The 21,549-nt window shown below is 40.5% G+C and overlaps 1 protein-coding gene across 1 annotated transcript in view; it reads right to left on the bottom strand.

Annotated features, from left to right (window-relative positions):
• Positions 1-21,549, bottom strand: part of LOC126155690 (dynein axonemal heavy chain 8-like) — a 622,476-nt gene that overhangs the window by 344,602 nt on the left and 256,325 nt on the right. The window contains exon 20 of the mRNA XM_049916245.1: positions 8,322-8,801. Within this exon, the coding sequence (XP_049772202.1) occupies positions 8,322-8,801 (480 nt within the window). The remainder of the gene's footprint in view (positions 1-8,321; positions 8,802-21,549) is intronic.

Genomic DNA, 21,549 nt, shown 5'->3' with positions numbered 1-21,549 from the left:
ATTATATCAAAACGTTAGAAACAGTCAAAATCTAAATGCAGCAGCCCATTACAAACAGTATTGTAAGGTGCTTAAAAATGTTATTAGGAAGGCAAAAAGTATGTGGTATGCAGATAGAAACGCTAAGTCTCAGGATAAAATTAAAACCATATGGTCAGTCGTAAAGGAAGTTGCTGGTCTGCAGAGACAGGTCGAGGATATAGAATCAGTGCGTAGTGGGAATGTCCATGTTACTGATGAGTTGCATATATGTACAGTATTTAATAATCACTTTCTGAATATAGCAGGTGAACTAAATAGAAACCTAGTCCCCACAGGGAATCATATAGCACTTGTAGAAAAAAGTGTTCCGAGACTGTTACCTGAAATGCTCCTCCATGACACTGACAAGAGGGAGATTGAGTTAATAATTAAATCACTAAAGACCAAGAACACCCATGGATATGACGGGGTATCTAGCAGGATACTGAAGTATTGTTCTATGTATGTTAGCCCAGTTCTCAGCCATATCTGTAACTTTTCCTTTAGGAGTGGTCGGTTTCCTGACCGATTAAAGTACTCGGTAGTGAAGCCACTTTATAAAAAGGGAGACATTGATAATGTTGACAATTTTAGACCTATTTCTATGCCATCGGTGTTTGCTAAAGTTATCGAGCAGGTTGTATATACAAGGTTACTGGAGCATTTAAATTCACATAATTTGCTGTCAAATGTTCAGTTTGGTTTTAGAAATGGTTTAAGAACTGAAAATGCTATATTCTCTTTTCTCTGTGAGGTTTTGGACGGATTAAATAAAAGACTGCGAACGTTAGGTGTTTTCTTTGATTTAACGAAGGCTTTTGACTGTGTTGACCACAAAATATTACTGCAGAAGTTGGACCATTATGGAGTAAGGGGAGTAGCTTACAATTGGTTCGCCTCTTACTTTAAGAACAGAAAGCAGAGGGTAATTCTCCGCAATATTGAGAGTGGTAGTGATGTTCAGTCCCAATGGGGCATTGTTAAGTGGGGCTTTCCCCAAGGGTCGGTGCTGGGGCCACTGCTGTTTCTTATTTATATAAATGATATGCCTTCTAGTATTACAGGTGATTCAAAAATATTTCTGTTTGCTCATGACACCAGCTTGATAGTGAAGGATCATGTGTGTAATATTGAAACAGTAACAAATATTGTAGTTCATGAAATAAGTTCGTGGCTTGTGGAAAATAATTTGATGCTAAATCACAGTAAGACTCAGTTTTTACAGTTTCTAACTCACAATTCAACAAGAACCGATATTTTGATCAGACAGGATGGGCATATTATAAGCGAGACGGAACAGTTCAAATTCCTAGGCGTTCGGATAGATAGTAAGCTGTTGTGGAAAGCCCATGTCCAGGATCTTGTTCAGAAGCTAAATGCTGCTTTATTTACCATTAGAACAGTATCTGAAATAAGTGACACTTCAACACGAAAAGTAGTCTACTTCGCATATTTTCATACGCTTATGTCGTATGGTATTATTTTTTGGGGTAATTCTTCTGATTCAAAAAGGGTATTTTTGGCTCAAAAACGGGCTGTTCGAGCTATATGTGGTGTAAGTTCGAGAACCTCTTGTAGACCACTATTCAAAAATCTGGGAATTCTGACATTGCCCTCACAGTATATATTTTCTTTAATGTCGTTTGTTGTTAGCAATATTAGCCTATTCCGAAGAGTTAGCAGCTTTCACTCAGTTAATACTAGGCAGAAATCAAATCTGCATGTAGAATGCACTTCCTTGACTCTTGTGCAGAAAGGAGTGCAGTATTCTGTTGCATCCATGTTCAACAAGCTACCACAAGAACTCAAAAATCTTAGCAGTAGCCCAAACTCTTTTAAGTCTAAACTGAAGAGCTTCCTCATGGCTCACTCCTTCTATTCTGTCGAGGAGCTCCTGGAAGAGCTAAAAAATTAAGCAAATTCCAGTGTTACATTGTTGATTTTCTTCATTTAAACTTACGACTTGTCACCTGAATATGTTTTTTTATATTTCATTTTATCTGTTTCTAATATCGTGTTATAATTTCATGTATTGACTCGTTCCATGACCATGGAGACTTCTCCTTAATTTGGTCCCACGGAACAATAAATAAATAAATAAATAAATAGGTCGGCAGAATCGCTAGGCAGTTGGAGGACCCTGTCCATAATGTTCCAAACGTTCTCAATTTGCAAGAGATCTGGTGATCTTGCTGACCAAGTTAGGGTTTGGGAAGCACGAAAACAAGCAACAAAAACTCTCGTCATGTGTGGGCGGGCTTTATCTTGCTGGAATGTAAACCCAGAATGACTTGCCATGAAGAGCAACAAAATGGGGCGTAGAATACCGTCGACGTACCGCTGTAGTGTGAGGGTGCCGCGGACGATAACCAAAGCGGTTCCACTATGAAAAGGAATAGCAGCTCAGACCGTCACTCTTGGGTGTCGGGCAGTATGGCTGATTACAGTCAGGTTGCTATCTCACCACAGTCTGAGGCGTCTCCAGCCATTTCTTTGCCAGCCGTTGGGGCTCAATTCGAAGCAGGACTCATCTATGAAGACAATTCAACTCCAGTCAATGAGATTCCAGACCGAAGACTTGCCTTGACGGTCCCTGGAAAGTGATGGGCTAACAATCTGACTGTCAAAATGGTCGCTACTTGGAATGTGACGTCATTGCCCCTCCATCTAGGCAAACCGAAAATATCGGCAAAAATGCCCTCGCTGGGTCGTGAAGCCAGGACCTCTAGAGCCGAACCCAGGGCTGAAGGGTGCGCTGGAGTCCACAAAGGCCTGCTACTGACGTCACTGCAGTAGTGACGCCGCGTAGGCTTCAATGAAAAATTTTATGTTCCATCAGAACTATAAGTTTAAATGATTCATGTGGCTCCTTTTAAAGTTTCTCGAAATATTTACTACCTGTGCAGCACCGCCTTCACAAAATACGACATATGGGTCGACCCCTCGCTGGGTCGTGAAGCCAGGACCTCTAGAGCCGAACCCAGGGCTGAAGGGTGCGCTGGAGTCCACAAAGGCCTGCTACTGACGTCACTGCAGTAATGACGCCGCGTAGGCTTCAATGAAAAATTTTATGTTCCATCAGAACTATAAGTTTAAATGATTCATGTGGCTCCTTTTAAAGTTTCTCGAAATATTTACTACCTGTGCAGCACCGCCTGCACAAAATACGACATATGGAAACTAAATCTACAGTTAGCTCCCGATTATCTGGGTCATAGCGTACCTGGCACTGCACGGAAAACGGAAGAAGAAAGATAATCCAAAATACCCATGTTTCTACCGAAAACTGCTATTTGAAAAGCAAGTTACATGTTATATTTGAAAGTCCACTGCAGTACTTACGTGTGACGCACAGGGAACTGTACATTTACTTACAAAATTACACCTAAAACAAGTTTTATTTTGGTCAGTTGCTTTCAGTTCACTTTCGATAATAACCCCACATTTTTCAAAATGGCTCTGAGCACTATGCGACTTAACTGATGAGGTTATCAGTCGCCTAGAAATTAGAACTAATTAAACCTAAATAACCTAAGGACATCACATACATCCATGCCCGAGGCAGGATTCGAACCTGCGACCGTAGCGGTCGCTCGGTTCCAGACTGTAGCGCCTAGAGCCGCACGGCCACTCCGGCTGGCCCACATTTTTCTGTTTGTGTTTTTCATTAAACTTTTTCCCTGACGACTGTCGTCTTTCACCGGAGAGTCAAACATGGGTACAGTCAAATTTTGTCCTACGTTGCCTAACGTCATCAACGATGCATTTCAGAGCCTCGGTTTGTGTATTACTGGTTTCTCGTCCTCGCTCTCTTCCTCTACGGAACATATTAGGGTTATTGAAAAAGAAACAAACTGGTGGCTGTAAAATGAAAACCGCTAGAGTGCTTGTAAAGCTACTGCCTCCGGAAGAAAGTGAGGCGCACACCCACGTGACGACAGAGCGAGCATGTGTACGTGTCGACCGTTCACTGCACTCAGTAGTGCGGAAACAGAGAAATGGAGCCTTCAAAAGAGCAGAGGGGTTTTGTGCGTTTCCTGATGGCGGAAGGAGTGCGGGGAACGGAAATTCGTCAGAGGACGGCTCAAGTCTCCATACAATTCTCACTCTAAATCCAAGTTTTGGGACAATGGTTGCTACCGTTATTCGTCGGTCTTCAATAACGAGGGCATCCAACTCCTGGATAATGGTATCGGTAATGCGGCGTCGCATTCCAGATCGTGCAATACGCGTCAACGATGTAATCGCTTGTGCCACGCCTTTACTCTTGCAACGGACAAACAGTGCTCTTCGTGTTCTTGTGCCATCTTGAGTGAATTTCCGTTCCCCGGACTCCTTCCGCTGTCAGGAAATGTACTATACCTCTTTACTCTTCTTTTGAAGCATTAATTTATCTATTCGCAATACTACTGACTGCAGTGGACGGTGGACGCGTGTACGTGCTCCGGACCCCAGGAGAAATACGGGCTCGCAACGAACTTGTGACGTCACACTATTCGGCTTGTCCGCCGCACTTCGCGAACTCTCGGCTCTGTGCAGGCTCATGGGAAATCACTAAGTAATTGAAAAGGTACCCACGAAAGGTCGTAACTCTGTCCTGTGCTATAGAGAGTTTTCATGTATTTAAACGCGCAGTCAAAGACCTACAGTGTCACGTGTTGTGACGTACACGCCACGGCCTGTCTTTACCTCAGGCCTCGACGAGCTCGCTCAATCGTTAGTTGGGTGTGCGTCCATGTCGTTCTAATGGTGAGTTTGGGCCTCAGCGCTCTTACAGGGTGTTACAAAAAGGTACTGCCAAACTTTCAGGAAACATTCCTCACACAGAAAGAAAGAAAATATGTTATGTGGACATGTGTCCGGAAACGCTTACTTTCCATGTTAGAGCTCATTTTATTACTTCTCTTAAAATCAGATTAATCATGGAATGGAAACACACAGCAACAGAACGTACCAGCGTGACTTCAAACACTTTGTTACAGGAAATGTTCAAAATATCCTCCGTTAGCGAGGATACATGCATCCACCCTCCGTCGCATGGAATCCCTGATGCGCTGATGCAGCCCTGGAGAATGGCGTATTGTATCACAGCCGTCCACAATACGAGCACGAAGAGTCTCTACATTTGGTACCGGGGTTGCGTAGACAAGAGCTTTCAAATGCTCCCATAAATGAAAGTCAAGACGGTTGAGGTCAGGAGAGCGTGGAGGCCATGGAATTGGTCCGGCTCTACCAATCCATCGGTCACCGAATCTTTTGTTGAGAATCATACGAACACTTCGACTGAAATGTGCAGGAGCTCCATCGTGCATGAACCACATGTTGTGTCGTACTTGTAAAGGCACATGTTCTAGCAGCACAGGTAGAGTATCCCGTATGAAATCATGATAACATGCTCCATTGAGCGTAGGTGGAAGAACATGGGGCCCAATCAAGACATCACCAACAATGCCTGCCCAAACGTTCACAGAAAATCTGTGTTGATGACGTTATTGCACAACTGCGTGCGGATTCTCGTTAGCCCACACATGTTGATTGTGAAAATTTACAATTTGATCACGTTGGAATGAAGCCTCATCCGTAAAGAGAACATTTGCACTGAAATGAGGATTGACACATTGTTGGATGAACCATTCGCAGAAGTCTACCCGTGGAGGCCAATCAGCTGCTGATAGCGCCTGCACACGCTGTACATGGTACGGAAACAACTGGTTCTCCCGTAGCACTCTCCATACACTGACGTGGTCAACGTTACATTGTACAGCAGCAACTTCTCTGACGCTGACGTTAGGGTTATCGTCAACTGCACGAAGAATTGCCTCGTCCATTGCAGGTGTCCTCGTCGTTCCCCAGTCGCCAATCATAGGCTGGAATGTTCCGTGCTCCCTAAGACGCCGATCGATTGCTTCGAACGTCTTCCTGTCGGGACACCTTTGTTCTGGAAATCTGTCTCGATACAAACGTACCGCGCCACGTCTATTGCCCCGTGCTAATCCATACATCAAATGGGCATCTGCCAACTCCGCATTTGTAAACATTGCACTGACTGCAAAACCACGTTCGTGATGAACACTAACCTGTTGATGCTATGTACTGATGTGCTTGATGCTGGCCGGCCGCGGTGGTCTAGCGGTTCTAGACGCTCAGTCCGGAACCGCGCGACTGCTACGGTCGCAGGTTCGAATCCTGCCTCGGGCATGGATGTGTGTGATGTTCTTAGGTTAGTTAGGTTTAAGTAGTTCTAAGTTCTAGGGGACTGATGACCTCAGATGTTAAGTCCCATAGTGCTCAGAGCCATTTGCTTGATGCTAGTACTGTAGAGCAATGAGTCGCATGTCAACACAAGCACCGAAGTCGACATTACCTTCCTTCAATTGGGCCAATTGGCGGTGAATCGAGGAAGTACAGTATATACTGACGAAACTAAAATGAGCTCTAACATGGAAATTAAGCGTTTCCGGACACATGTCCACATAACAGCTTTTCTTTATTTGTGTGTGACGAATGTTTCCTGAAAGTTTGACCGTACCTTTTTGTAACACCCTGTATAAGGACCACACCTTCTTCTGTAGGCAATGACATTACAATCCCTCCAGCTGTTTTCATTTTACACACTCGAACTCGTTTCTTTCTGAATTACTCTAATACCCTGTTCACAATATGCACGTAGCTTCTCAGATCTTGGTTGGTAGACATCGCTGTCTAACCACTCGCAGATTTTTTCGTTATGTACGCCTTAATAACAAGAAATTTAAATTGTAAACGAAAATGTCAGTCTTAATTATAACTTAACACCCTAAACCGTTTCTTTTTCTTTTTTAAATTGTTGATTTGTTCACGGCTAATCAGCAGCCGGATAATACGCACCCAGATAATAGGAAACTTGTTGCATTTCGAAAAGTAAAAGAATAGGGTGTAGAATAATAACAGCTACCAATCACAATAGAAGGTGATTTTCTTTCACATAAACCGGTTTTGGGCTTGTGCCTACCTTCAGGTGGTTTCCGTTCACGCACATGTTTTCATAGCTAGTGTTGGAGATCACTGTTTAAATCAAGTACAATATGATGATGATTAAATAAACACAAATGAAACTCTGGGTAATCGACATGCGTTGTAAAATATTGTTGTACTCACATTTAGCTGGTGTATCCATATTGTTTTCGGATACCATTTGTCACATTTTTTTACAACAATATTTCGTTTTTTACACGTTAACCGTATATTAGTCACCATGTTAATTATTAGTGCTTCCATATCGTGTCTTTCATAAAGTAGTTGCACTTTACGTGTTAATAAGTCCAGAAGCACATGCACTCACAACGTGTTTACATTGGAAAATTATGGTCACAGAGCGTAGGTCAAAGAAGTGCAGAGATGTTACACGTACAGAAGCATAACATATATCACAAATTATGAAAATGAAACTGTTACGTGACTGTGGAACCACACTGTCATTTATAATATATTTTGTGGTTGCTGGCAAATTACACAAGGTTAAATGGACACTTTTAAAAGAAATTGCTAGTTATGAGGGGGCCATGAGTTACAGTTATTGGTTTTCAAAATATTTCATTAAAACTGTAAGTTATGGATCCCCCACAACTATACATTTTTTGAAAAAAATTCAGTATCTATTTAACATTATATAATTTGCCAGCAACCATTCAGTATATTATAAATGACAGTGTGGTTCCACAATCATGTAACAGTTTCATTTTCATAATTTGTAATATATAGTATGTATCTGTATGTGGAACGTCTCTGTATTTCTTTGAACTATGCTCTTTGACCACAATCTGTTTGCCAATGTAAGCACATTGGATGTTGTGAATTCATGTGCTTCTGAAACTACTAATACCTAAAGTACCACTACTTTATCAAAGACATAATATGGAAGCACCAATAATTAGAATGACGACTAATATACACTTAACGTGCAAAAGACGAAATGTTTTCTAGAAGAATATGGCAAATGCTGTGTGAAAACATCATGCATACACCAGCTATATGAAAGTAGTACGATATTTTACAATAAACACCGCTTAGCCACCTCCAAATGTTTCATTTGTGTCTATTTAGTTATCGTCATATTACTTTTGATGTAAAGGTGACCTTCAACAGTGAATCAGGAATGTAAACCGATTGGAGATAAGTATAAGACCGAAACCGGTCGTGTGTTAAATAAAGTCATCTTCTATCGTGACTGGTAGCGGTTATTATTCCACCCCCAATAAAGGAATTGTCACGGGGTTCGGCTGCGTCCGTGGTGACGAAATACATTTAAATCTAATAAATACCTTAGACAGTCTTTGCCAGTGTCGGTCTTTCATGGCTTTGTTCGCCATAAGCTCCAGCAATGGAATGGACTCGTTGAAGTCATCGATCTTTTGCTTCAGGTCAAGGAAAGCGGGCCAGTCCTTCATTGCCTTCGGGAGCTTGCGACAGCGGCTTTGGAAGTCGGTGATTTCGGTGATGATGGACTCGATGTCGACGTCTGACCAGAGGAGTTCGAAGTAGCCGTCCACGGACTTCATGACCTGCAAGTAGAGGCCGTACAGCTTGCCGAGGAGGTTGAGCTGCTTCTTGCGGTTGTGCAGGATGGGGTAGTCGTTGACGGGCAGGCCGAAGAGGCGCTCTCCGTCGCTGAAGCGCTCGAAGCGCTCCCACAGGTCGTCGAAGCGCGCCTGGAAGAGGCGCGACCGGTCGCTGGCTTCGCGGGCCGGCAGCCCGGGCACCATCGGCCCGTTCGCGTCGAAGTCCACGTCGAAGTCGTGCACCTGCAACCACATGTAATTTCTTTGATTACTTATTTGCCGTTGTCTTTCTGTCTGTTGCCTATATTCTAAAATAATTAGGCTGTATACGGAGTGATTCCATAGAAATATTGGAACACGTGAGGCAATACTGACCCTACGACTTATCTTAGAAGAAAGATTAAGGAAAGGCAAACCTACGTTTCTAGCATTTGTAGACTTAGAGAAAGCTTATGACAATGTTGACTGGAATACTCTCTTTCAAATTCTAAAGGTGGCAGGGGTAAAATACAGATACCATTGATGACCGTGCAGCTTCTCTAGAATAAATGGTAACAGTTACTATCTTCATATATAGTTAAAGGCTACCCGGCCATTGACCTTCGTCTGTGCGAATGCACATAGGTTGCCCGAACTCTTACGGGAATCGTCACCTTAGTTGGCGCGAGTAATCAGTGGATGGGCAAATATCTATTAGGAACATTACATATGTAGATTGTGGACAGTTGGGACATGTGGGTCTCTCGGGAAGAGTGGAAGGGATAAGTCCCTGCAGTCGCGCTATTCATCTGTGTCTCGATGGCTCAGATGGACGCCCGCACGGTAGGGTAGCTCAGTTTGTTGTTGCAGGCATCAACGATAAACTTGAACGGATGTCTTGTGACGTCCGCCCAGACCAAACGCAACGAACAATACCGAAAAAAGATGGATAGAGAGTCTGCCATGTAAGCAGGAGATCCCGGGTTCGAGTCCCAGTCGGGGCACACATTTTCAGCTGTCTCCAACGAGGTATATCAACAACATCTGTCGGCAGCTGAGGGTTTCAATTAATTATCATTTATTCTAGAGAGCTGCAGGGTCATCAATGGTATCTGCTCTTTCGAGAACAGTTACTATCTCCAAACGTAGGTAGTTTACAGGTACAGACGCAATTCGGAAGCTTACACTCACTTGTCACGCAGTACACTAGTTTTTTATTGTATTGTACTTTGCAATAAACCAGCGGGGACCGTGAGACCCGTAAATGAAATAATAAATATTGTCTCAATATAAACACTTCATTATCCAGCCACAGAAAATAGTACTTCCTGGCAAACACAAGATTCGAACCCTGAGCCTCACCAGCGACAATCATACACGGTCATCTGGTGACGTCACATGATCTACATCTGCCATCCACTTTTCGGGCATTTGCGGCACCATGTGCCTTATATCAAATTACTTGTCTCAGCATCATCTACGTCGCTCCAGTTTTTTTTTCTAAAGTTAATAAGAATCACCCTGTTTACAAAGCGTTCAGTGAAGGAGTTTGTGACTTCAGCATTAAATATCTTGAAAACTAAGATCGATAGGCGACTGCAAAAAACTATGTTTATTGTGAAATTTGATGATGACTGGATCCATAGCCTTCGTGAAATTTTTAAATGGAACCATTCCGGTTTAGCCTATTAAAACGTTATTTATTGCGATCGCAATTTTCAGACGTAATCATTTTCAAGCATTATGAACACAATCAGTCATCAATATAATATAGGTAAACATGAAATTGACAAATGTTGAAAATGAAAATTTCAAAGCTACTCACATGGGAGGTTGTAATCTATTCAATAGTATAAATCTGTGACATGCAGTGTAAGAGCCGCTGTAGGTGTGCCTCCTGGCTCTGTCCTTTCACCCTTCCTTGACATCATGTACACTGCGGACATTCCTAAACCGCCACCCCCCAACGTATCTCCTGCAATATGCCAACAACTTCACCTACCTAGCCACTTACCACACCCTTCAACTCTTCCGTGCCCCCCTCCAACGCCACCAGAATCTCCTAGTTGAACGATGTAGTACGTGGAAACATCAAGTAAATCCACAGAAAAGCCAAGTCACCATCTTCGCTCGCGGCAATCGCCGTTTCAGTCGTCCAGATTTCCATCTCTCCATCTACAACCAACCCATCCCTCAGACTAACACAGTGATGTGTTTAGGACTTAATCTCGATAGAAAACTAGCAAGAACGCACGCATCCTTATCGTCCAACACAAAGCCCCAGACCGACTAAAATCGCTGAAACTACAAACTGGCCGTACCTGGAGTCTACATCCTTATGCCATTATCCTCACCTATAGGTCTCTTAATCGCCCCATCCTAACCTACGCCAATAATGCCTGGATCTCTGCCTCGCCTAAATTCTATAAGGCACTTAAAATCCTGGAAAGACATTCAGTTCGTCTCGCCTTCCGCAACCACCTACATTCCCCAACTCGTATCTTGTACCGACTCATCCATTTCCCATACCTTCTTCTCTTCCTAGAGCACCTTCAGATCCGATACATTAATCACAATGCGTAGTCCCAGCACCCGATTTCACACTCACTAATAAACAACCCAGATACCCTGCTGCGCCCCTACACCCATCCCTCAGACTAAAACAGTGATGTATTTAGGACTTAACCCCCTCCGTGCACCACCATGCCTTATCCATCCTCTCTGGCAGGAATTTTAACCAACTCCCAGTCCCCAACGATGAAATCCGTCCCTAAATATACTTCGCTTTCCAGCCGTAATCACAACGTTCCACCTCACCCCATTCTGCCATTTTCTCTTTCCCCTTCATCCACCCTGCTGACTTCTAGTGGCTACTTGCGGTTCTGCATGGTCCCGTAGTCATACTCATCATCGCAAGTTCACCATGACAATTTTTTCATCTGTCACCTAGTATCACCGTTACACCGTGGCATAATTCACGTTCATAAGTGGCAGTATTTTAACTGTAACATAAAATCGTCAAACGAGTATTAAAAACCATCAGTATTTTCCACCAACACGTATTTTACAAAATCCTCATTTATTGTCACCAGTTTTTATGTAAAAATCATAAATATCGTCCATTTATGTATTTTCTACAAAATCATCTGTTGCTGTCCCCGTTTATATATTTGAACGTTGAAAGGTGGCTACACTGAGCCACAGCGCCAGAGATTGCGCCAGAGAGTATTGTTCCGCCGCCTCCACTGGCAGTGATTATTGAGACGTAGCGGCAAGCAGTTCTTGCCGAGAAGTTGTGGTGGACACTGCTTGTCGTGAAGTTGGAGTGAGATGTGGTAGTGGAGAGTGTTGTTCCATGTTTATGCAGTTATTAGATGGGAGAGATAGCAGATGTTATTCCAGTGGAGATATTGTAATGATCTGAGTGCTTTTCGTCAATATACATGAAGGTAATACAACACTATGTTCTTTTATTCTTTCAGGGTCCTGAATAATGTGTCATTACAGGTTCAGTCAACAAAGCATCTGTCTTGTGTTCTTGTATTAGAGTGTAATTTTGGTTTTCTTGCACAATTATAGTATTTCTAATTTTCTTTTATCATGTCAGTATAATTGGTATTTAAAAATTCTTGTCTTGTTGAAGAAGAACCGTGCCAGATGTGCGTTGAGTCATACTACCACATACAGAACAGCTACACTTGTGCTTTGTTGGCTTCGTAGATTTTATAGTTGCTGGGGACTTAATTAATTAACTGTGTTAACGAAAATTTTCATTTCATTCTTTGTTGTTGTTCCATGCAGTCAGATTGCGTACAAAAACTAGTCAGGGCCAGCCGTTTACGAAACAGCGTAATCGGACTTACAGCTACTAAAAAAAAATCTGCAGTATTATTTTAATTAAGCCCCCATGCACGTGGCGACCCTGCCAGGATCGTCCCTTGGAATTCTTCTGATTGTAAAAATAGTAGACAGTAGTATTGTAGTAGTAATTTGTAGTTTAGTAATTGTAGTCTATTTTGCATGTGTAGATTTGGTAATTGGCATTCTTCTAATGGTATTTTTCAAAATTTAATTTTTATTGCCTTGTATACGCGTTTGACGATTTGGTGCAATTATTTCAATTGTTCGATTAATCGTGTTTGAGGGAAATATTTCGTGTGAATGGTATTGTTGAAGATGAGGAGTCATTGTGTGTAATTTTCGTACAGTGACGAAATTTTTTTGTTTTGTAAATGATTACGCGATCGACGAAAAAGGCGAAAATGATGAATAGTGAGAATGACGAAATTGTTGACATGGCGAACTCGCCAACACAGGACAACAGTATGATGAATAATGAAGTGGAAAACAATGTAATAAGTCGGGAAAATAGTCCGGAACCATTTCAAAATTTTTCTCAATCAGAAAATTCACAGAGTACGAGATCAACGATAGAAGATTCTGAAATAGTATCGAACACAGATAGCTTTATGGCTATGCAGAAGGAAGTTAGTTTTGCGGGAAACGTTAGGGGCGAAAAGAATTTCGAACCGGCTAATATGGAGCAGTTGATGGGTGCAATATTAAATCTGGGATCACAGTTGGAATCTAAGTTTAAAACAGAGATGGGAACTTTGCGATCTGAAATTAAAACTGATATGGGAACAATGGGATCACAGTTACGATCTGAATTAAAAACTGATATGGAAACAATGGAAACACGGTTAGACTCTCGAATAGGGACATGTTTCAAAAATATGAAAGATGAATTAAAGAAAGAAATCAGAGAAGAAATACAACCGATTTTGAATTCTCACAATAATAGATTAATTGCAGTAGAGATTAGACAAAGGGAACAGGATAGAGAACAGGAAGAAAGAGATCGCGTGATAGTACAGAAATTTTCAGAGTTAAATTTACAACGTGCAAAGGATAAGGAAGAAATATTTGAGAGAATCGAGGAATCCGTACCAAATGACAGATTAAATAACCTAACACAACAATATGAACAGCTAGCTACCAAATGTGTCAATACTGAAAACCGAGTCGCGACACTTACGGAAGACGTAAATAAACAGAAAGAACAATTAGGTAACTTATCGGAAAGAGCTGAGGAAATTTCAGATAAACTGACAAATCTTAGTTTACATGGGGACAGAGATTCGGATGATACAGCACCATTGCCATTTGCAGAAACCGAAGAGTATCAGAACATAAATAAACATGTTGAAAATCAGGGAAAATTTAATGAACGCGTTAAAAGGGAAGTTGAGGCATTACGAAAGCAAGTCAAACAAATTGAAGGCGAAATCGTAGGAAAAGACGGCAAAAGAAATTTAGAATCACAGATAGCAGAAGGGTTTGAAGAAAGTAATTTGTTTCATTTACGGGATGCAACAGGAGAGCGCCAGGCGCGCGAACTTGACAATAATCGACATTCGTACTGGGACAGACGCGGTAGGTCTTTGTCGCCACGAGGCGAAAACTTTGACTATAAACACTTTTTGACTGTTCGGAAATTTAAGATCTTCCGCAATTCTAAGAATGACATACATCCATGTGCATGGTTAGATCAATTTATGTATGCACTTCCACCAAATTGGCCACTAAGTCACAAACTGGAATTTATGTGTGGATATTTAGAAAACGAACCGGCGACGCGGATGCGCGCACTCATTAGAGATTGTAATAGCCTAAATGATTTTTATCATGCATTTCTATCGGCATATTGGTCCGAAAACACGCAAGACAGAGTCAAACACAGTCTTATTATGCAGCGTAATTTCAAACAGTCTGAGTTCCGCACGCCAGCGGAATATTTTGAAGACATGATTCGAAAGAATCAGTTCCTTTCCAACCCTTATAGCCCGACTGAATTAATTCGCATTTGTTTAACTAAGCTGCCACAATCCATAAGACAAATTGCTTTAGCTGGAAGATGTAAAGACGACATTGAGACTTTTGAGACTTTGTTGCAAGAACTTGAGTATGACAACGACGATGGGACTTCCTGTAATTTTTTCAGTAACAGTAATTACAATAGATTTTCAGAGAAAAGGGATAGTGATCGGAACGGGCGTTATATGGGTAATTTTGACAATGACAGACGTAACAGACAGGACAATAGATACCAGCCTTATGACAATAACAGACGTTCTAACAGAAATTACACAGACAATTATAATAACGGTAATTCGTACCGGAATGATCAATCATATGGAAACAGTAATCGGTATCACCAAGACAGAAATTATTCATACAGTAATAGAAATTCTTACTACAGAAATAATCAGGGTAGTAGATACAACAATAATTTCAGAAGTGACAGTCGAAACTGCACAAGAAGTGGTTATGCAGACAGACAGGAAAACAGAAATTTTAATAACAGACACAACCAAGAATTTGTATCTAACAGACAGGAGGGACCTAATTGGCATCCTCCACGTGACAGAACTTCAGAGAGACAAGTGCAAATCGTAGAAATGGATCCGCGAAATGACGCGAATAATCAAAGACGTGACGCAAACAATCGACAATGACTAGCAGCTTCGGCTTCTGGCAGCAATATAGACGGTTCAGAAAGTAATGACACTACGGCTTTACACTACGTACGCCTGGAAGACATGAGAGACATTTTGTTAGACGAAAAGGAAAATAATATAGACGCATTTTTACATCCTGTTATTGAAGTATGTTTGGGTAAGAATAAGTTCACTGCAGTTTTAGATTCTGGGAGCCCATTGAACATCATTAGTGAATCAGTTCTTCGTATATGTGAAAGGACTATTGCCTGTCCTGTGTTACCTATTTCTAAAACTACAATTCGAGGAGCGATTTCTGGAAAAGGTGTAGAAGTTAAACAACAGACCAACCTAAATTTCAATTGTCAAGGATACGAATTTTCTGCTAATTTTATTATTGTTCCATTACTCAGTACACAAATTATATTAGGTATGGAGTTTCTTAACGCACATAAGGCAATTTTGAACTTTAAAGAAGGAAGTGTGAATTTGACTGTTGCCGGAATGCCGAAATGTTTGAAATTTTTCGAGTGTTTAACAAGATCTGAGTCAGATACAAAATGTTTAAGGTTTCTTACTTCTGATGTTTTCGTTGAGCATTATGACGACAATGTGTTTATTCATGACAATGACAATAGATACAGAGACGCGATGGATGATATAATTAATAGCGAAGAACTAATTAATGAAAAGGTTAAGGAAGCTGAAGTGCCAGATGACGTTGCAAGAGAAGAGCTGCACCAAATTTTGACTTCACATGCTACAGTGTTTAGTCATCACACGGGAACTATACAAGGCTTACAATATTTATTTAAAGTAAAAGAACACACACCATTTCGCGGGAAAACGTACGCTATTCCTTTGGCTTACAGAGACAAGGTTAAGAATGAACTTCAGTACATGTTAGATCAGGGCATTATTGAGCCTGCAGTCAGTCCTTATACTAGCCCATTACACGTTGTTCTTAAAAAGGATGGGTCAATTCGTTTGGTTCTGGATTCCAGACAGATAAATAATATCATCATTCCTGAAACTGACCGCCCACAAAATTTAGATGAACTTCTTCAACATTTCCATGGAATTAAAGTTTTATCCACGATTGATATGCGCGCAAGTTTTTGGCAAATAGAACTCCACCCTGATTGTAGAAAATACACTGCCTTTTTAGCCTTTGGTAACTGTTACCAGTTTCGGAAATTACCGTTTGGACTTACTGTATCTTCTGCAGCATTCATTCGTAGCTTAAATGAAATTTTACCTGTTTATCTTCGTGAGAATATTACTTCATATGTTGACGACATTCTTATTGCTAAACATTCTTGGAGTGAGCACAACAAAATTTTGGATTCATTATTACGTATTTTTGCAAGAGTTGGCATTACGGTGAACTTAGAAAAATCTGAATTTGGTCGTTCTCAGGTGAAATTTCTCGGTCACATTATTTCTACAGAAGGTATTCTTCCTGATCCAGAAAAATTAGACGCTATTCGTAATTATGCTGTTCCTACTACAAAACGTGATGTTCGTAGTTTCCTTGGTGTCTGTAATTTTCTTAGACGCTTTGTTAGATTGGACAATTTGGCCACACCTCGTTTATGTGAACTATCCGGAAAGAATTCTAATTGGTGTTGGGATGAGGAAGCTCAGTCAGAATTTGAACAACTTCGTGATGCTTTAGTTGCTGCTCCACTTCTTTCACACCCGGATTTATCTAAGGATTTTTGTTTGGCAACGGACTCATCATACAAAGGGCTAGGTGCACATTTATTTCAAGAGATAGAAGAAAACGGCGTTGTAGTGCAGAAGACTATTGCATTTGGAAGTCATGTTCTCTCTAAATCAGAAAAGAATTATTTGATTACGGAACTTGAAGCTTTGGCTGTTGTTTGGGCTTTTACAAAATTTCGCACATTTTTGTTTGGCAGACATACTAAGGTTTACACCGATCATCGAGCTCTGGAGTTTCTTATGTCGACAAAATTAACTCATGGCATATTGTCACGATGGGCGTTGTACCTGCAGGAATTTGATTTTAGTATTGTTTACGTACAGGGTTCTTCAAATATTGTTGCTGATGCTTTATCACGTGCACCTGTGGGTTTGAAACAAAGTGCTGAAGAGGACTGCATAGAAAACAATTATTGTTTGATGTATATTCAAGGTGTTGCGTTTGAGAACTTTATTTCGTCTTCGCTCCAGGACATCGCTAAGGAGCAAAATAAGGATCCAATATGGAAGGACATTAAGGAGAAGTGGAGGAGAAAGGAAAGCGTAGCGATTAGACAGCATTATTTAGTTCGCAACGACATTCTTTTTAAACGAAAATCGGTCGACAACTCTGTTTGGTTAGTTTGTATTCCTGATGAGTGGGTTAATAAGCTGATTTGGTATACGCATTTCAGTTATGCACACTTTGGTCCCAGAAAATGCTTTCATAAATTACGAGAAAATTGCTACTTCAATAATGTGGAAAAACGTGTTCGATCTGTTCTGGCCAAATGCAAATTATGTCAAAAGGCTAAGCCGCCAACAATTTCTCATAGAGCACCATTGTTTCCTATCATTCCAGCGAAATTAAAGGACATGGCTGCAGTTGATTTGTTCGGTCCAGTGGTTCGTTCTACTAATGGTTTTGCGTACACTTTCGTAACAGTGGAGTTGACATCAAAATATGTGTGTTTTACACCTTTACGCAAAGCAACAGCTCGTTCAGTATCTAACGCTTTCATCAAACATTTTCTTAAAGAAGTGGGTCATGTTGATAAGGTTATATCAGATAATGGATCACGGTTTCGTTCTAAAATTTGGCTTCGTACTCTACAGCGTCGTAAAATTAAACCAATTTTCATTTCACTTTTTCACCCCCAATCTAACGCTTCAGAGAGATGGATGAAGGAAATCAATAAATTGTGTCGTCTTTATTGTCATCAGAATCACAGAACGTGGGATCAGTATCTTCATATTTTTCAAAACATTCTGAATGAACTCCCTAATGATTCAACTTCTTTACCACCTTTACTGATATTAAAAAACAAAGCACCGACAAATCGCATTTCTGAAATCGTTCCTTTTCCGCCTACACGGAAACTGCGGCATTCTGAAATTGTCAACCTGGCTCTACGAAATATTACATCTGCGGCTGCTAGAAGAGAGAAATCAGCTAAGCGTCCTGGTCGTTTAAAAATCTTGTCAGTTGGTCAGAAAGTGTTAATTAAGTCTCATCGTTTGTCTCACAAAGGAAAAGGCTTGTGTCGCAAATTTTTTCTGCTTTATAACTGCCCATATATAATTCGCAAAATTATTCATGATAACACTGTCGAAGTAGAAACTCTGAAATCACGACGCTCTAAGGGAATACATCATATATCTAACGTTAAAATTTTTGTGGAATGACATACTTTCGAGAAACCAACAGTTTACGTAAACATACAGAGAATACAAGGATACCGCGCTGTGTTTTGGCGGCGCGGCGGCACATACTCAAAGCAACAGTGAAGTCTGCGCGCCGCACAAGGCAGTCGTTGACCGCAAACAATTACTTCCTACGTCACGCGCCTACAGCTGATCGAGCGCTCGGTGCGAATGCACTGACAGCCATAAACAAATACACAGTTTAATTTCTCCGATAAAATTCAGTATAAAGCTATAGTGACTTGATGAATTATGTTATTAACATTCAGTATTTTTCAGGATACGGTTCTATAAAATATTTAAGAACTTCAGGTAAATTCTGTGCGTGTCCGACGTTAAGACGACTTGCTATCGAGAAAATTTCAGGAAAAATGTCATTTCGAAGAAGAAAGTAATAAACTAAAAAGGTAACTGTTAATTGAGTTCATTTTCAGGTAACATATTTCCACTTAGGTACGTACTTTAGACGTAATTTGCTGCTCGCGATTACGTGATTCATACTTTGTGCTAAATTTCATGTTCTATGAATTTACTTGTGAAGCGACGTGCTTGCGTACGTTAACTGATTTTGACAATGATTATTAATGAACTGAGTTGTAACTTGTGTATATTATGCATCGCTTGGCTGCTATGCTTTTTCACTGATGTCATATTTTTTTTTATTATGTGCCTGCTGTGCTTATTTATTTAAATTATAATTGTCACCTGATTAATTGTGCTGATGTGGTTAGGTATGTAAGTTATACTTTGTGATTTATCTACTTGCGCCTTCATGTTTACTTATTAAGATTACATATGAACATTTATTTGCTTATGCTGATATGATGCTAATGACCTGTTTATTACGTAAGATATATGTTTACTGCTATGCGTATGGATTGCATATTTATACACTTCTGTTTGTCGTCACAACTACTCTTTAATTTAGTATATAGAAATGCTGATATACTGTGTACAAACATAGAGTTTAGGTCACACTATTGTATTAATTATAGATTGTTTGCTTGGCAGAGCCTCGTTGTAAGAATTGTGCTGCATCCACTTGTTGACATTCTGTTCACTACTGGTATATTTACTCGCTATCGCATGTTTTGCTAACGCTCAGCGCCTTCTATTTTAAGATAAGAAAATGAACTGGTATAATTCGACGAACGACATTAGTACAAGAAACTTCATAGAAGTCACATGAGCTGGAGGTTTTATGGAAGCTGTATAAATTTATGCTAATAGGAAGGAAGCTAACGACATGACATACCAAAACTAGGTTTAGACCATTGACAGTTATTACACTGCATTTTTCGTGAGCAACTGAAATAGGAAGTGACACTTGACACAAGAAATACTCCACATGTTTGCTTCTGTTTGCCATAATTCTTGAAGTGGTGTACACACTGTGAAATATTATGATCATTCACACTCCGTAATCATACTTAATTACTGAGAGTTATTCGAACTAAGTCTGTTAGAGGTCATGTATGCATTTCTTTGTTTATAATTCATAATGAGTAGAATATTTTGGCTCAGATGGATTACACAGAGGTTGTGTGTTGACAGTGTGTCTTCGGATTGTATAGGATGATGAGGTTTGCATTAGGATTTTATCTGTACTTGTTCGAGGAGACTGACTAGAGGAAAGAGTTGTTATGAAAGTGAAATGATATTGGCGATAAGGTTTATATGTATCGACGTATTGAAGAGATATTATTGAGGTATTGAGATTGTGTGAAGTTGATGATTGTTGGAGTTTTGGTGGATAAGAGGTAAAGTGAGTGAGGTGCATATTTTTTTTTTGTTGGTCTATATGGAACAAGGAGGATGAAGATAGCAGACTAGAACACTAAAGTGGAAGGAAGATTGTCTACACACACTTTGTTAAATCACTAAGCAGTATGTACTTTTTTTTGGGAGAGAGGAAGTGTTTGCATATCTTGGCTCACTGACAGTTGTTCAGCAACCGTACATTTTGATCTGGCTTGGCAAACATTGGTCTTGACATGATGACTATGACGTTGACTTAACTATTATTGACTGTTATACATTGTTGCCACTACCACTTGATACACATGATGAACATCAAATTTTGACAGAATTGCAATTACACAGTTAACACTATTCAATTACACAGTAGTACTTAATGTGGATGAAAGATGAGTGAGTGTGTTTTGTGTGTTTTCCTTTCCTAATCCTACCCACCTATCTCCTAAATATTATTTTATTTGTTTGTAGTGGCTTGCACTGACACCCATAAATATTATAGGTTTACTGATGTTTGTGTACTTGTAATAGTTAACATGACAATTATCTGACATCATTTGTGTGTTTGTTATTATTTGTATGTTTAGTGTAAAAGCATTTGTATGTGTATTCAAACTATTGTTCATGCTTGAACTGTCTGAGTAGTGATGGTGAATATTATGAACTGTTACCTGCACTTTTCAACATGATGTGTGACACTTAGAAATGTTTAATTTCTGCTGATGAACTGTGTGATCAGTGATAGTAAATATTATGGACTGTTGCTTGTACTTTTTCTACATGATTGGTGCCACTAGGACATGTTTAATTTCTGCTGATGAACAGTGTGATCAGTGATAGTGAATATTATGGACTGTTACTTGTACTTTTTCTACATGATTGGTGCCAATAGGACATGTTTAATTTCTGCTTATAAACTGTGATGAACAGTGTGATCAGTGATAGTGAATATGATGGACTGCTGTCTGCACCTACTCAACATTGCTGGGTGCCACTGATGGACTGCTTCTACTGAAATGATGTCACCTGATGCTGTCTGCACCTGTTCCACAATGCTGGGTGCCACTGATGGACTGCTTCTACTGAAATGATGTCACCTGATGCTGTCTGCACCTGTTCCACAATGCTGGGTGCCACTGATGGACTGCTTCTACTGAAATGATGTCACCTGATGGTGTCTACACCTACTCAACATTGCTGGATGCCACTGATGGACTGCTTCTACTGAAATGATGTCACCTGATGCTGTCTGCACCTGTTCCACATTGCTGGGTGCCACTGATGGACTGCTTCTACTGAAATGATGTCACCTGATGCTGTCTGCACCTGTTCCACAATGCTGAGTG

This window comes from Schistocerca cancellata, chromosome 2, assembly GCF_023864275.1.
Source record: "Schistocerca cancellata isolate TAMUIC-IGC-003103 chromosome 2, iqSchCanc2.1, whole genome shotgun sequence".
Taxonomy (NCBI): domain Eukaryota; kingdom Metazoa; phylum Arthropoda; class Insecta; order Orthoptera; family Acrididae; genus Schistocerca; species Schistocerca cancellata.
This window is presented reverse-complemented; position numbering and strand designations above follow the sequence as displayed.